Source organism: Oncorhynchus clarkii, chromosome 13, assembly GCF_045791955.1.
Source record: "Oncorhynchus clarkii lewisi isolate Uvic-CL-2024 chromosome 13, UVic_Ocla_1.0, whole genome shotgun sequence".
Classification (NCBI taxonomy): Eukaryota; Metazoa; Chordata; class Actinopteri; order Salmoniformes; family Salmonidae; genus Oncorhynchus; species Oncorhynchus clarkii.
This window is the reverse complement of record NC_092159.1, coordinates 47,966,814-47,983,558: the sequence shown is the minus strand read 5'-3', so window position 1 is coordinate 47,983,558 and position 16,745 is coordinate 47,966,814. Positions and strand designations below refer to the sequence as shown.

Below are 16,745 nucleotides of genomic sequence, written 5' to 3'. Positions count from 1 at the left end.
CTACTTTTTGTGCTGTGTTTTATTGAAGTCCTTCAAATTTGATCATGTTATTGAAGAACACTGTGATCTGAAATAAAAACACAATAACTATTTCATACTGAACTGTACAATGTCATAAGGGATCAAAATAGGTAATCATGTTATGAAGTTCTAGATTTGTTTACTTACCAAGTGGGGGTGTTGATGAGAAGACCTCCTCCTTCTCCTCCTCCTCCTCCTCCTCATAGACCACTATGACAGCACAAAAATACCAGGTATCATTTGATTTGAACTTAAAGCCAAATAAAGAGCAGAGTCCCAGAATTGACATAAAAATAAATATTAATCAGAAACTATTTGTATGCCATTCTCTAGACAATAACATAATTTTATCCTATCTCAATTACTTACATGTCAAATGCTGTCCAGAAATGAAGAGGGGGCCCTGCCCAGAGCGAAGGTTGAAGATGACAGGTGGGATGAGCTCAAACCCACTGAAACTGACCATAGGTTGGCACATAGGGTGAAGAGTGGCAATGGGCACTGGCTTGCAGCATTCCCCAACTCTGTCCTGTACCTCCACCACATGCATCTCGTTACTGGCCTCTGCACTCAGACACATCTATACACAAGGGGAGCAGAGATTAGAGGTTGGGCTGTCATTGGACTATGTTAATTGTTGTGTCACTGACTCAAGTCAAGTGATCTCTGCTAATGGGGTGTGTGGAGAGGGCTGGAGATGGACTAAAGACTTAGACTGACCGTTCGGATAAAGAACTGATGCTCCAACAAATCCTCCGCTATTTCAAACACTGCCTTTCTCTGGGTGTCATTCAGCTCACAGCCTAGTCAGAGGAGAGAGGAGACCCTGGGTTTACAATACATTGTTGTGCATCTAGGTCACCAATTTCAAGCCATCTCAAAGTGGCATTAACCTCAGTACATACCCCAGAGCACACAGACAGTGTCAGAAACAGAGGGTGAAAGGGAGAGATCCATGGCGATGAAGTGGAGTGGAGTTAACCTCCTTTTAATATTCTGCAATCCTATGCCTCTTCTCTCCCTGCTTTATTGATACATAAATCAGGGGTTTCGATTGTGTCAGTGTTTTGGTTTGGGTGTTGATAAAGTGGTCTATGGAGGTCACCAAATTCAACCAGAACTCAAACGTAAACGGAGACTCACCTCACAGATCGAGACAACAAAAACAATTCTAGCATTAAAATCTGTCCTGGTCTGGGTCGTGCTAATCAGGTGCTAATCACAGCGCATTCGACTCTCATTGGCCAGGAAAACAAAGGCGTGTAACCATGGATGATGAATCTAATCAGTTGTGTGCGTTTAATGTTTTTTTTGCACAAAATATAAACAGATCTGTTTCGGTCATTTGACATTAAATAAAAATGTATATTTAAAAGAGAACCGTAGATAAAATATGTTTAAAGAGATTCACTAGTTAAAATATGTCTTTCTTTATTATGTGCCGACTGGCATGATGTCATCGATACGCGACGACTAGAGAATGAAGTTTGTTGTCAAGTTGGACGTTTTTCTGGATAAGAGATGACTTCCATTAAAAAGGCGTTAAAAACCCATTTTGGGTTCGATAAGTTCCGATCCCAGAAGCAGGAGGACGTTGTTAAAGCAGTTGTTAAAGGTGAGAACCACAATAGACTTGTTGGACTTACAATAATTTACCTAGGAACGGCTCTTCTAGTTTTAGCTAATCTTAGCCAGCCGCGGGCTATCTAACTAGCTAGGTAGCTAATTAGCCAATTATTCAACCAGTTCATTGACTGTTACCTACTACTAGCTAGCATGATCAGTTATTGTTATTAAACATATCTGAGTAATGCCGTTGCCCAAATCGGACTGTCGATGGAAAATTGTAAATTACTGCCCCTGTTGTGTGCAGGTGACCGGGATGTTTTTGTGTGCATGCCCACCGGGGCAGGGAAGTCCCTCTGCTACCAGCTTCCCGCAGTGTTGGCTAAGGGTATTACATTGGTCATATCCCCTCTTATCGCTCTCATCCAGGTCAGTCTCTATTCTTTAGCATTTTCTTCTGTTGTGTAATTTGTACTGATTACGTGATTGATTCTGATATAGACTGAGCTATCCTTAACTGCATAGCTAGCTATGTATTTAGGTTTCTTCAATGATGATCCCTTTCTCTGTATCCACCATAACAGGACCAAGTGGACCACCTAAGGGACCTGAACATTCCTGCATGCTCCATCAACTCCAAGCTCCCTGCAGGGGAGCGCCGTCTGATTCTGGACGATCTGGAGAGTGAGAGCCCCAGGTTGAAGCTGCTTTACATCACCCCAGAGATGGTGGCCTCCTCTGCCTTCCAGCCCTGCCTTACAGGCCTACTCTCCCGGAGCCTCCTCTCCTACCTGGCTGTGGACGAGGCTCACTGTGTCTCCCAGTGGGGGCATGACTTCAGACCAGACTACCTCAAACTGGGCAGTCTGCGTGCCCGTCTGCCCGGGATACCCTGCGTGGCGCTGACGGCCACGGCACCCCAGAAGGTGCAGGAGGACATAGCAAAGTCCCTGAGGCTGCGATCACCGCTGTCCTTTGCCACACCTGTGTTTCGCAGTAACCTGCATTATGAGGTGGTGTACAGGGAGCTACTAGAGGACCCCTACAAGCACCTGCATGCCTTCATCAGGGAGGCCCTGACCCTGGGGGAAGGCCCCAAAGGACAGGTTGGTGGACTAGATTCCCCTCTGACTCTCTCCTTATATGCAGTATCTCTTCCTACTCTATCTAATGGATGGTGTAATCAGTTAGGGCTGGGCATTGTGGCCTAAAATTCATAGGTCTATTTTTTTTTAATTATAGGCCATTCACAATATATATCTAGATTTAAAGGTCAAATACACCACATTTCAAACAGTCAGCAATAATCTAATGAATGGGCTTGTGAAATTATACCTAGGGTAAATATAAGCCTTCCACAACCATAAAACCCACTAATAATGTAATTATTTTATCAAAATAGTTTAACCTGCTTTTTTGCAATATTCAGCGATCTGGCTGAAAATGCCCGGTTTGCAACAAACTGAACATAAATTTACTAGAATCAGTGTTAATTGATTCTCTGGTTTTATTAGTGTCTGCTCTGCATGCAATTTGATGAGTTGAAAGGTTAACTTCTCCTCTATTACAGTAAAATAATGGATGGTGTAATCAGAGTAATGTGTTTCGGTGTCCCTATGACCGATTCTGTTGGAACAAACCTTAAATGCAAATAGTGAGTTGAACCACTTATCAGGGAGGAAGTGATGTGTCATCTTTGTTGTTGTGAGTGGCAGGGGGAGGGGCCTGTGTGTGTGAGAGAGAATGGGAAGGTGCAAAGGAGACAAGACCAAAAAGACATGAGAAAATGCAGACAAACGGTCATAAAATACAAAAAGTGATTGTTGTGATACAGGCATTTGGAATATTGCGCTAAAAAACATATGTCATCCAGCCTTATAATCAGTGCATGGTACTTAGCTTGGGATATTTATCTGTATGTCTTTCTTCAGGGTTGTGGAATTGTGTACTGTCGGACCAGAGATGGCTGTGAGACGGTGGCTTACCAACTGACTAAGCTTGGAGTCCTGGCCAAGCCTTACCATGCAGGTGAGACATTCCTCAAGGGCTTACAAACATTGTGGGGTAGGATAGTAAATGGCAATGTTAAAGTTTAATAAAGATAAGAATCAAGCAGATTATTTTATTGATGGAGAGACGAGACATAACAAAGTGGGTGGCATGACTCTTGACCTTTAACTCCTGCTTGTGTAGGGTTGAAGGCAGGAGATCGCACAGAGGCTCAGACTGATTGGATGCAGGGTAAGGTGCTTGTCATTGTGGCCACCATCAGCTTTGGCATGGGGGTGGACAAATCTAATGTCAGGTTTGTGGCCCATTGGAACCTTGCCAAGTCACTAGCCAGTTACTACCAGGAATCTGGGCGTGCGGGGCGAGACGGGCTGCCCTCTTCCTGCAGGACGTACTACTCCCCCAAGGACAGGGAGCAGTTGAACTTCCTCATTCGCAAGGAGGTGGCCCGCAAACAGGTTACGTCTAGACTACACTGTCAACCTGCCTCACAGGCTTGTTATTAGTATAGAAATATGATGGTGCTGTAAATGCATGGGGATTGCAATTGGTGTGTAGAGTGTTCAAATCGTTTTATGTTTGTTTATTTAACTTTGAGCGAATGATTGTGTGACTTCTCTGCAGGCAAAGCGTGGCTCCGAGAAAGATCAGGACAAGGCTTCCATCACAGACTTCGAGGCCATGGTGTCATTCTGTGAGCAAGAGGGGTGAGTGTTATATAACACAGGGGTTCCCAAACTTTTACACTCAGGCCCCCTCTTCCAGCATTGGGGAACATCTCGCGCTCCCCCTGCGCTCGCGCGCCACATCTATTTCTGTGACCACAAGCACTGTTCATGACACATCCTTTTTTTTGGAGGAGAGAAGATTTTGCAGGTTTAAAAGCATACAATATTTCCTGCAAATCTACACATTTTGTCATGGTGTGCGGAGAAACTTTTGCAGTTTTAAAGCAAATTTTCTTGCAATTCTATATGTTTTGTCATGTGATATTTGAGTGACTCAAAAATCAACAGGTTGGTTGATCTGGACATTTCGGACAAGTTATAAATGGCTCTCTAAGGTCTGCAATGACTGAGAAACTGATGATGCACTACATCATTTTGAAGTGCGTGCGTGCGTGCGTGCGTGCGGAACAGCAGCAGCCAACAGTTTGGGAACCCCTGATATAACTCACCACAATCATCTGCATTTTGTCTTATTTCATGTAAGCGATACAAAAGCGTATTGCACTATTTTAGGCAGGCTAAGAAAATGCTTTTTCAGAAGGAAGAGATGCCCTTTTTAACCTATGCAACAGCTATACGGAAATGACAGCATTACTCTTGTTCTGTTTTTGTGTATAACTGTGAAGCATATTACAAGGCAGCAGAGGGCAGGCATGGTCCTCTGAATCGCCTGAGGAATGAGATAAAGGCTTGTTTTTGCTGAACTAATGCTGTGTTCACGTGCTAGTCGGAACTAGGAAACAGACTTTTTCGACTTGCTAACTGGTTGTAGTTATCCACGTGCAGCGTTCAACCAGTTAGCAAGTCGGACATTTCTGAGTTTCCATCTAGCACTTGAACAAGGCAATAAAGCAAAGGAAGTCCTTTAGATGTAAGAGTGTTGCCATATGTCTTCTAAGGGGTTTGGCAAGATGCCTCCATTTAAGTGAGTTGTTGCTGGAAACTGCAGAGGGCTCTTTCTTAGAGTCTCTGAGCCAGTGGCAGAGGTTGAGTTGACACCCATACATCCTAGAACTGACAGACATTCATCTCCCCAAGCAATCCCATGTGCTTCTATTGGGATCTTTAGCTACATGTCCAGTTGTTTGCATTACTGTGTGTGTGTGTGAGATTCCATGCTCCTGTGTTCCTTGTGTCTTTGTGTTGTGTGGATCAGTTGAAGCTGTCCTAGAGGTCTAGTCTTGTCCATCTCTCACGTCAAAGACTGCTTTGTTAGCCAACAGAGCCCAGGGATGCCCCATGGAATGTTGATACTCCTGAAAGCCGGGCCTGTTTGACTGCTTCTCAGGGAGGCTCTGTGTGTGTTTTGTATGGAGGTGTGTTGTTCAAGGGCTGGGCTCCTTTATAGATGGGCTCCACACCCTCCCCACGGGTCCTCATCATTCCTCCGGGGTTAAGAGGCCCATAGAGTGCCTCTCCAGAATGTCTCTCCTGGTGATACAGTGGCACTCCATAGAGTGCCTGTTTTATAATGTCTCTCCTCATTATTGGGGGAAGTGGGGATTGTCTCAGGTTAGCTGACTATGTGGTCCCTTGGTTCTGGTTCTGTGACAGCAGCAGCACGTCAAACAGGTCATCAGCAGCATGAGCAGGAAGACCACTAGGAAAGAACACACCTTTTATAGTAGCTAGCCTACATATTTGAATTTTGTCCAGACAAGATGATTGATTTCACACTATCTAAAGTGATATTAAAGATGTTGGAGTTTCATCCTTTGCAAGACATGTTCTGAAGCACATGGTTAGGTGTATGGAGTATATCTCCACTGAGAGGTGTGTGTGTGTGTTATATCTATGTATATATTATGTATGAGAGGTGTAGATTACCGATAAAGAGGACGAGGACAGCGAAGGCCCCCATCTCCAGAGGGCTGGCGGTGGGGAGACCCTGCAGTTTGGCCCAGAGCTTCTGTAGCAGGGTCAGCATCTCCTCCCTAGCATCCATCATGTCCCTCACACTGAGGGTGGGTGCAACTCTGTAGTATCTGGGTGCAGGTTGTGTGATGTGACCACTTTGCTGAAGCCACAAATAAAGGGATAAAACTGGATGAAAGATGGATTATTGATTATTAATAATGGATTATTATTACAATATATTGTTAGAATTATTAGAATCTAGGCATTTGTTTCATTCCTTATTCTTCACCCATAATGGACTGTGAGTCTAGAAGTCAGAGATGCTGTATGTTACTGTCTAACTATGTAGATGACCTGACACCAATGGAATGTTGACAAACCATTGTGTTCATCCTTGAATATATAGGCGAGCTGCTAGTGCATGTGTTTCTGATGAGTAGGTAGGACAGAGCGAAATCAACGGATTCCAGCTCCTCCTATAAGAAAGAGGAGGATCTAGAAAGTGTGCTATAATCTGGTAATATGTTGGTGTGTGAAGATTTGAGTTTTTCTGGGCCAGTGGGATTTTGTCTGTTCCAGGCTTACTAGAGTAATTCTAGGGCTCTCCCAGCAGCATAGCTGTGGACTGACACACCACAGTTATCACAACTGTCATGATACTGAGAGGAGGGTCCCACTGGCTGACTGTATAAAGGGAGGACTTTTATCTATGTTATTTCAAGGGCAGACACTGATATTTGCCTTGTTGTGTGTTAAAATATCTTCTAAGTTTTTGTCTATTCATTATGCACATATGAGTAGGACATATGTTGCTGTTGCTATGGGAAAGTATGTTCCCTATAAACTGTGAATAGCAGTTGGATCCTGCTCATATGAATTATCTCATGATCATCCCTTCACAGTTCTCCTCCTCATCACCCTCTCTTTATCTTCTTCTCTCTAGCTATGCACCTACACCACAGTGTTACTTCTCCTCTCCCAACCCTGATCACACTGTAGGCTACTTGATTACATTACATGTCAGTTCTCTTCAACACTAGATTGACTTGGATTATGTATTGATGTATTGATTCTATTAAAGGGGAAGTCTTTAGACAAATAGAATAGTGCTTCAATTCATTTGATAGTAAAATGCTTTAATGACTATAGGTGTGGCATGTAAAACAGATACCAGACTGTTGGCTCAGTCTCTTTGTCCTGTTGTCTGTGTCCCTTTAAAGAGATTCTGTTCCTGTAGTGTTGCTGGACCATCATGGTGGAATGTGTTCTGGCCAATGTATTCTGTATGAATTCCGCTGACAATAGTTTTTACTTTAGTGCTGTTTCCCACAGCTGCTCTGTCTCTCTCTCCCAGGTAGACTCCCACCAGCTGGTGTGGTGATAGATCCTAGTCAGACTGGGCTTTCACCAGTCTCCGGTTTCATGGCTAGGCCGGGGGGTATGGGAGCAAGTCTTCCCACAGTAGCAAAGTGTAGCTAAATATTTAGCTGTTAGAAATGTCATTATGATAATGACATACAGGAAGAGTGCTCTCCTTCTAGAGCTGTTCCAACTCTGGTCCACACTGTGTTCACATGTAAATAGCCTCCCTATTAATACACAGCTGGAATACACTAAATACAGAATACACTACCCATACAGCTAAATTACACTCTTCACATGCTTTTGGTTAGGCTATAAAGTATGCTAAGACTGTTATTCTGGCCTGTATTTGCATGTATATAGGCTACATGTACACACTAACAACCAGCATACACTCACCTGAACTGTATGGGTAGTTTGCAGATATGCAACAGAGTAAATAAAGGTGCTAAACTGTGCTTGTCTAACGAAGAGAATCAGTTAGTGATGTAACACAAGAACCAATACCTACCTGAGTGAGTGTGGAGAGTGAGTTCCCTGTGTGTTGCTGGGTGAGTTGGAGCCAGCAGTGAGACAGGGGTGGTGACCTCGCCTCCTCGACCCAGCGGTCTTTTCAGGATTAGGGTTAGCAGAGATAAGTCCTCAAGTAGCAATTAGTATTGAAGCCAAGAGATGACCAAAACCCCACCCGCTGCACTGCTGTCCTCTGTACAGTCTGTTCTGGGTTTCAGAAAGGAAACAAATCGGGCTCGAAGTGAGCTTTCTCCAGCTGTCATTGGTTTGCTTTCCACCGTCTCTCACTCCACTCTTACTCTCTCCTTTTATTCTTGCTTCTCTCCCAGTTTGTAGTAGCTGTTGTCGTCTCTTGGTGCCAGTGGAAAAGGCAGCGGTTGTGCAATAGCAACACTGTTTATCTCCACTTACAAAGGACTCCTGCTGTGTTTTTGTGCTCTCTGCCTGTTGTATTAATATAGGCTAGTTCATCATCTCCTCCTTCTGCTGTGGGTCGTTTTCTTCTTCCTTCACTCCTCCTCTGGAAAGACTCTGTTGCTTCATGAGCTCTGTCTCTCTCTCGCTCTCTCACTGTCTGTCTCTTACTCTCCCCTCCTCCCTTGGTGAGACTGCCTCTTTCCCCCCTCTTTGAAAGCTGTGGAGACTGGGTTTCCATCCGAGGTAGTCTTGCTTTGTGTGTTATGGAGTTGTCTTGACTAGTATTCCTCCAAGAGACACTAGCCTGTATGAATGTGTGTACGACGGAGTGGATCTGTGTGTGTGTATACATGACATAATATTGTGTATTGAGTGAAAGTGCAAGCTGTTATACAAAGAAGCGGAACAGCCATACTCTAAAGAGTGAATAGACATTCAGATGTTGAAATCTATTTAAAAGTCATTTAGAACAGTAACATCCTCACCAACCACCACCCATGGCCAATCTCACTCACCTACAAGTCTCCTAAAAGTAGATGATTTTGGTTTGCTATTCAGACTAGACTCTAGGGAAGCAGTTATTTTATAGAACCTCGTCTCTGTTTCACGTTATTCACTCAGGAGTCTTTCCACACCCACAACCCCTTTTTCTCCTCATCAATCAAGCTTGTCAGAATAGAAGGGAGTGGTGTGTCTGAGTGATCAGAAACTGCATCCAGTTCACAGACGTATCGTTAAACGGGTGTTCTTTTCCTGGAGAATACACTTCACACTCCTGCAGAGTCACTGCATTTGATTTCCATAACTGTTTGACCGCACCCATTTTGATTTGAATGAAACTTTCCATACATATTTGCCCATGGTAGAAGTGGTCAGAAAGTGTCTTTTTTTTGTTGACCTGAATGCCAAAACATTCTAGCTCAAAGTTGACCCATTGCTCAAAGTGGACCAGTTTTGCATACCCCACAATTCAATGAGACATCCATGTCTTCATCACTGGAAAAGATAAACAGTTAGATTTTAAATCATTTAAAAGCTTTCAAAAAGGGTTGTCAAAATATTTGATACATTCTTTCAGTTGAGACACAACATGCTCTTGAGTACAGGGTGGGTGTCATTTCAATCATAGAAACATTATTAATAGAATGGACCTATCCCTTCAGACCCCTGCAATTAAGCCGATACACCATTGACATTTTAAATGTAATTAAAATGTTTACTTCTAATTACTACCATAAAGATGGCTGCTGGTCCACCCACAATTGAATGTCAACTTAAATGGGAATGTCTATTCTATGCTCTATATTTATTTGATTTCAATCGGTTTCCTATGGAAGGTTGACAGTGTTGTTTAAACAAACTGATATTCCCATTCAAGTCAACATTCTCTGATGTGTGGACCTCCAACCATCTCTGTGGTACCATTTTAAAAGTAGCCATTTTTTATTTTAGTCACATTTGAGTACATTTATCAGCCAAAACATGACAACCACCCCTGTATTCAAGAGTATGCTGTGTCTCAACCGATGGCAGGCACAATTCAAACACCTCAGATGGTAGTTTGTATGTTTTTAAATGATATCAAACTCAACTCTTTATCTTTTCCAGTGATTTAAGACATTGATGTCTCATGTTATGGTGGGGTATGCAAAATAAGTCAACTTGAGCACCTATATCGCCTAAATGTTTTGGCATTCAGGTTTCAAAAAGCAGTGGTGTAAAGTACTTAAGTAGTACTTTAAAGTATTTTTACTTAAGTAGATTTTTTTTCCCGGTATCTTTACTATTTTATATTTTGGACAACTTTTACTTCACTACATTCCTAAAGAAAATGATGTACTTTTTAAAATATTTACATTTTCTCTGACACCCGAAAGTACTCCTTACATTTTGAATGCTTAGCAGGACAGGGAAATTGTCCAATTCACGCATTAATCAAGAGAACATCCCTGGTCATCCCTACTGCCTCTTATCTGGTGGACTCCCGAAACACAAATGCTTAGTTTGTAAATTATGTCTGAGTGTTGGAGCATGTCCCTGGCTACCCGTAAATGTAAAAAAAACAATGATAATTGTGCTGTCTGGTTTGCTTAATCTAAGGAATTTAAAATTAATTTAAGTATGATACTTAAGTATATTTTAGCAATTGCATTTACTTTTGATACTTAAGTATATTTAAAACCAACTACTTTTACTCAAGTAGTATTTTACTGGGTGACTTTTTTTTTTTTTGTCATTTTCTATTAAGGTATCTTTACTTTTACTCAAGTATGACAATTGGGTACTTTTTCCACCATTGCCAAAAAGTCACTTTCTGACCACTTCTATCATGGGCAAATATGTATGGTAAGTTTTGTTCAAATCAAAAGGGGTGTGGTCAAACAGGCATTCAAATCAAATGGAACGACCCAACCCAAATGGAACGACCCAACCCGAGTCACTAGATGTTATTCCCACTTGAGCAGAGAGTGGCTCTGCTCAAGTGGGAATAACATCTAGTGACTCGGGTTGGGTCAAAGCCTTATTTGGCCACATGATGGCCAGTTGAGTGTGACCTTGTTTGATCACACACCATGGGCACACACACACATACACATTGATCATACACAGTACTGGGGAATCTGTTACACAGTGGTAGCTATTGATCAATGACAATCCTCTTCGTCATTTCTCCATGACACAATCATTGTATAATTCCTCCTATCAGCAGCATTAGCTACCTTTCTGATATTATACTGTGTCATGTGCACTCTTCTGTATTGTGAGTCTTAATGAGGAATGCACAATATCTTGGCTCTGAGCATTTTGAGACACTGGGCTCCACTGAGCTACTCTGTGAATGCAAGGCCTCCTAGGGTTTTGACCTCTAGCATGTCTGCAATATGTTTGTCTCTCTCACACCCATATTTCTGGGCTCTCTCAGCTGCCGCCATGCCACCATCTCCAAGTTCTTTGGGGACCAGAAGCCGGACTGTGCGGGGGCCTGTGACTACTGTCGTGACCCCAAGGCTGTGCGTGCCCAGCTGGAGAAGGGGGCCACTTTGTGCACCAAGACTGGAGCAGCTTGGAGCACACAGCCCAGGGGCCCGTTTGGGTTTGACCGTGACCTCTACGCTGGGGGGAGGAAGGGCTACGGCTTTGAGAGGTCAGAAATGCAATGGTCTAGTAGCCTGGAGGCCAGTCTAAAGCAGAAATAGACTGGCATCCAGGCTAAAATTTGTTGTAGTTTTTAGTTGCTAACAGGGAAGATGGGGGGGTATTGACTCGCTAGTCATGTTTTGGTTGCAGTATTTGGTTGGATTAGGATTATTTTCAAATGTATTGTTGATTTTAAAATGTGTTTTCTAGCTGTCACTCATAGACAGTACAGTAGGAATGCTGAGGTCTGTGGTGATGTCATCTCCTCAGGCATGATGAGGAGGGCTGGGAGAGTGGTGGTGATGATGATGGCTCTGAGCATCGGAGGAAGGAGTTTGGAGATCTCTTCAAGAAACAAATGAACCTGCGCAAGGTGAAACCTCGCATTAATGTACTGTGTACATGGACAGCCCTGCTGTCATACTGTTATACACAACATCTGACTCATAAGCGTTCCATTGCTTCAGTAAACAAACCTTCATACACTGTAGCAGCTTTCTCTCTCTCCACATCTGTGTTCCAGCTGTGGTCAGCCAGTCAGCCAGGCAAGGAGGCTATGGGGCTAGGGGCCCCTGTAAGGCACCATGTGGTAAATCTCTCCCATATGTGGAGTCAAATCGGCACAACAGGGCTATTCAAATCCATACTATTAATCCTGACAAACAAAAGATGTGTTGAGTTGAGCCATTATTTTGAGACTGTTGGTTTGAGATGCTGCCAGCAACCGCATGGGGCTTGGAACACTGAAGCACTAGAAACTAGGTGAGAGAGGCAGCGGTCTAGTGCTGGAGTGAGGAATTTGAGGGGCCCTCTGTAGGTTCTCTGCTCTAACTGACAATAGAAGTGTAAGGGGGGTGTCTTATTTCCCTTTGTTTACTTCTCTCTCTTTCCTCTGTAGGTTTCTGAGGGACACAAAGATTCATTTATCCCCCCAGGTGGGTTCTCTACTGTTGTAATATCTGTGTAGACAAGCAAAGTGACGGGCTAATAATACTGTTGTGTGACTGAATGGGTTTGGATATTGTGTTCAACTGTCTGCAGATGATAACTGCCCACTCAGGGAGGCCAGCAGCCAGAAAATCCCCAGGCTCACTGTCAAGGTACAGCTCTAGTATGGAAACGTCTCACAGACGCGCATGCTCACATGCATGCTTACGTACTTGCAAAGCAATATGCACATTTGCATGTTTTTGATGTTTAATGCACATGTCCTTGTGTATTCAGTGTCTCCACCATCATGAGCTCGTTAGAAACTATTTATTCATCCATAATTAAATTCTGCTTTAAATCGTTCACCCAACAAGATGCTGGCTTATCCCGGGTCCCACTCTCAATTTGTGATCAAATGCAAAGAGCACTGAACATCTATGTTTGCAGATCGAGGTAACAGAAAGGGGATTGTACTACCACTGTGGTTCATACATGTATTACAAGAATAGCCATTTTCATGGAAAAACTTAGCCTCATTTGTATTTTTTTTAGCGGTGTCTGACTGATTGTATGCCATGATTTAAAAAAAGTTTAAATAAATGTATGTATAGTGTTGATTTTATTCTGGAGCTGCTACTGACCAGTTCTCCCTTGTAAAGACATGCTTTAAATCTAAATGACACTTTCCCTTTGAATAGAGGGGGGAAATAAAATGAATACATCTTCACTTACCTTTTAAAAAATAGTTTTGACGAGAGTGTGTGCCAAATGTGTGCATCAATTCTAGGCCCGGGAGCACTGTGTGGCCCTGTTACAGGAGGCTCTGAACAACCACCAGGTGGCAGCAGCAGACACACACAGGTACCAGTCACTACTAACCACATGCACCTAAAATACCAAGTCCCTGATGCCACTGGGACAACTGAACTGACACTTGGATTTCTTTCTTTCCCTTTTTCCTCCGCCCCTCATCCAGCTCTGACACACTCTCCTTGGCAGTGGATATTGAACATGAGGTCTTCAAGATCACCAAGTCTTCCAACCTGTACAAAGCAGCTGTCCTGAAGAGAGTAAGTAGCTCCTGACTACTGTCTGGTTTATTGTACAACTGTAAAGTCACTTTATGTATCGAGTCCTATGGAAGCTATTTTTAAAAAAGTTATTATTTCACTCAGCTAACTTATCTCTTGTTCCTAAAGGTATCAGAGATGAAGAAGGGAGGGGCTGCCTCTGCAGGAGGAGGAAGAGAAGGGACCAGCGGCTCTGGGGAATCCACAGAGATAAAGACTGAATCCAAAGACGAAGCAGCCTCCTCCTCTTCCTCCTTGACTGAGGAGCAACAGGGCTTCACGCCTGCCTCACAGATCTACTCAGTAAGGCCCAACACCACAGCACACAGAGGACTCTGCTTTTACTTTGCCTTAGAAAATACTGTAGTGCTCCTTTATAAACAGCAGTAATGACTAAATATGTATCTACTGGCTAATGCATTGAGACTGTCTCAGCCCATTTAGTAACAGGATGCAGTCAGTGTTATTGTGAGTCAGCCTCATACTGGGTTCTATTAGTAACTAAGCATCCTTCCTTCTGTGTCTCCTTCTCTTCACCAGCTAAAGCGGAAGAGAATAGGAGCAGGTCTGAGGGGCTCCTCCAACCCCTTCCAGACTGCCAGTGAGCTGATGAGGGCCTCTAACTGTGAGGTCTCCACTACAGGTCCAGGGGCGAACAGTGGGACAGGGAGCGGGGGCCCTGACTGCCTGGCTGGGTCTGGAGAGTCAGCCGGTGAGGAGGAGAGGGGGAAGAGGAAGGAGACAAATACTGGAGATACAGCACCAACCATCAGCTCCTCCATCAGAGCTAAAGCCAGTGCAGTCTCTGCCTTCCTGAACAGTCCCACCAAGACAGGAGGCAAGGCCCTGAGCAAGAAGCAGAAGCTAGCAGAGGCTGCTAAGAACTCCCGCAACATTACCCAGTACTTTGGGAAGAAACCGATTGAAAAGAGTCAAGAGGTGGAGATAAGAACCAATGATGTGTCATCTCAGGCCTTTTCAATACCACCCCAGTCACTCCCCACTCAGGAAATCACACCTGCTACTGTCTCCATGGATACCATCCCTATGGACACTAGTCCCATGGAAATCATCCCCACAGAAACCATCCCCATTGAAACTATCCCTATGGACACCATCCCCACAGAAATCAACAACTTGGATAATGATGAGGAGGAGGTTAAAGAGGAAGCTAAACTGGACTCTATCACAGTGTAAGATGTCCCTCGGAAGTTGTAGATAAAGTCTTTCACTGGTTTATTCCGTTTTGCGCCTCTCTCCCTAAACTCCTTTGTCTTCTTCCCAGGCAAAGTGCACATGAAAACAAGGCTAAATCGTTGCTAAAACTAAGGGTATGGAGATCAATATTATATTGCCACAACAGTCTTATTGTGTCGTCCATGGTTTTTTAACAGTAATGTAATGATGACATCATTGTTAACATCTACTACCACATGTTCTCTGTGTGTGTGTGTGTGTGTGTGTGTGTGTGTGTGTGTGTGTGTGTGTGTCAGCTATGTGAGGACAGTGAAGAGAGGGAGGCCCTCCCTCCAGCCAAGCGCAGCTGCCCCCTACAGGACAGCAGGAAGAAGGTGACCTTTAACCCCAAAGTCCAGGAGACTGTACTGGAGCCAGGGAGCCCAAGCAAAGCCCCCAAGCCTGTGTCTCTGAAGGAGGTGGCTGACATCGTGGTGCGCTGTCTAGACCCCTTCTATATGCAGGGCAAGTTTGCCACCAAGGTGAGGGAGAGAGGGAAGGGGCATAAGCTGTGATGAAGATATTTGGTTCTTCATTTGTTACTTTTTCAAATCGTAGTATTCCAAATCTTCCTTGTTGTAGGAGCTGTTCAAGTCATTTGCCCGCTACTTGTCTCATCTACTAGCAGAGGGGAGGAGTAGGGGAAGAGGTCAAGGTGAGGAAGATAAACATTGTGTGTGCGCACTAGCGCAAGCTGCCTTTTCTAATAATGAACTATATTTGTGTCCACAGTGAAAATGCAGGTCAGGAATCTGATAAAGAAGTTCTTCAGCAGTGTGAAGCGCTGTGAGAGTGAAGCAGACTGGAAGCACCTGAAGGGACCACACAGCACTGAGACCGCTGAACACAGAGGGATGGGAGGAGGCGGGACTATGAACAGAAAGGTGGAGGAGGATAACAACCTGGGGGTCTGATCCCTTCATCCACTCTCGCTCTCCAACTGATTCCCTCCCTCACATCTCTCCCAGGCCAAGATACTGAGCTGTTTCAGAGATTATATGCTGCTATGCTGTGTCAACTCCAGGCTCATGCTGTCGTGGCTTGGAGAGCTGCTGTAATGGCGGCTATTAAACATGTACTTTATACAGCACGTCTGCTGATGCTGCTATGGAACAAGTAGTCATCCCTGCTCAACGCCGAACAGAGGTGGCTCTTTGTTTGATGTTAGCACCATGTGACTAGGACATGGATGCTATGGCTATACCAGGCCAAACCCTGCTGCTACCTGGTCTGTCATTCTGCCTGACTAAAGAGGACAGCCAGCTGGATGTGTAACAACCACACTCTATCCTTGATTGATTTTAGAGATGTCATTTAATGTCTTTTTTGTTGTTTGTTAGTTATTAGTTGTTTTCATGAGATTCTAAATGAGATCTTTTGTTTATGCTGAGGAATCCCCAAAAATATTAATTAGTTTTTTTTCCTCTTGTCCTTATGGTTATCTGGTACAAAGTTCTTAAAAGATCAGCGCTGGCCACGTCTGCCTGTGCTGGTTGGTGACAGGGTGGGTGACTTTTCAAACAGTCAGTCATTTCAAACATGATGGAATCCAAAGAGCACTTGATGCACCAATGGGGAAAAACACCCAGCATTCACAGAAATGTATCTAAACAAAACCCAGCCTTCACACACTATTGCTCCATGTGAGACCTGTAAAATAAAATCTCTTGACACTGAATGTCTAGTGGTTGTGACTAATTGGCTCGTAGGCAATATACAATTAGATTAAGTGGGAAGACTGTTTTATGGAGCAGAATCTTCCCCTGTATAGGGGAGGGGGTTGGGGATCGTTGCAGAATGGATCTGGGGAGATATCGGTGCAAAGCACGAGTGAGATTGTAACAACAGCTGGAGGCCTACGTAAATCACAATGGCGGGGAGGGGGCGGAATTATGAG

At 43.9% G+C, this 16,745-nt stretch overlaps 2 protein-coding genes across 3 annotated transcripts; one reads left to right on the top strand and one right to left on the bottom strand.

The window, feature by feature from the left end:
- Position 1: 1 nt before the first annotated feature.
- On the bottom strand, positions 2-8,277 carry LOC139364942 (nucleoplasmin-like). Of its 2 annotated transcripts, XM_071102198.1 has the most exons (6): positions 8,056-8,277; positions 6,153-6,342; positions 742-824; positions 391-601; positions 169-231; positions 2-67 (listed from the first exon to the last, which is right to left on the bottom strand). In XM_071102198.1, exons 2-6 carry the CDS (start codon positions 6,271-6,273, stop codon positions 48-50), a joined length of 498 nt encoding a protein of 165 aa, XP_070958299.1. In that variant the 5' UTR covers positions 6,274-6,342; positions 8,056-8,277; the 3' UTR covers positions 2-47. The 2 variants fall into 2 exon arrangements, with proteins under 2 accessions (XP_070958299.1, XP_070958300.1); XM_071102199.1 differs by lacking the exons at positions 6,153-6,342; positions 8,056-8,277 and adding an exon at positions 927-1,924.
- Positions 1,493-16,526, top strand: LOC139364939 (RecQ helicase-like 5). Its single transcript, XM_071102195.1, has 18 exons — positions 1,493-1,636; positions 1,895-2,016; positions 2,172-2,693; positions 3,519-3,615; positions 3,781-4,055; positions 4,222-4,304; positions 11,398-11,619; positions 11,883-11,985; positions 12,511-12,547; positions 12,654-12,712; positions 13,330-13,403; positions 13,519-13,612; positions 13,742-13,915; positions 14,153-14,805; positions 14,898-14,943; positions 15,106-15,330; positions 15,431-15,503; positions 15,581-16,526. The coding sequence occupies exons 1-18, from the start codon at positions 1,543-1,545 to the stop codon at positions 15,760-15,762; spliced, it is 3,135 nt and encodes a 1,044-aa protein (XP_070958296.1). The 5' UTR covers positions 1,493-1,542; the 3' UTR covers positions 15,763-16,526.
- Positions 16,527-16,745: the final 219 nt, after the last annotated feature.

Coding starts and splice junctions, on each gene's coding strand:
- LOC139364939 (XM_071102195.1), top strand. CDS start 1,543: ATGACTTCCATTAAAAAGGCGTTAAAAACCCATTTTGGGTTCGATAAG. Junction 2,694..3,518: donor GGGAAGGCCCCAAAGGACAG/GTTGGTGGACTA, acceptor GTCTTTCTTCAG/GGTTGTGGAATTGTGTACTG. Junction 12,548..12,653: donor AGATTCATTTATCCCCCCAG/GTGGGTTCTCTA, acceptor AACTGTCTGCAG/ATGATAACTGCCCACTCAGG.
- LOC139364942 (XM_071102198.1), bottom strand. CDS start 6,273: ATGATGGATGCTAGGGAGGAGATGCTGACCCTGCTACAGAAGCTCTGG. Junction 602..741: donor ATCAGTTCTTTATCCGAACG/GTCAGTCTAAGT, acceptor CCTTGTGTATAG/ATGTGTCTGAGTGCAGAGGC. Junction 68..168: donor CTCATCAACACCCCCACTTG/GTAAGTAAACAA, acceptor TTTTTATTTCAG/ATCACAGTGTTCTTCAATAA.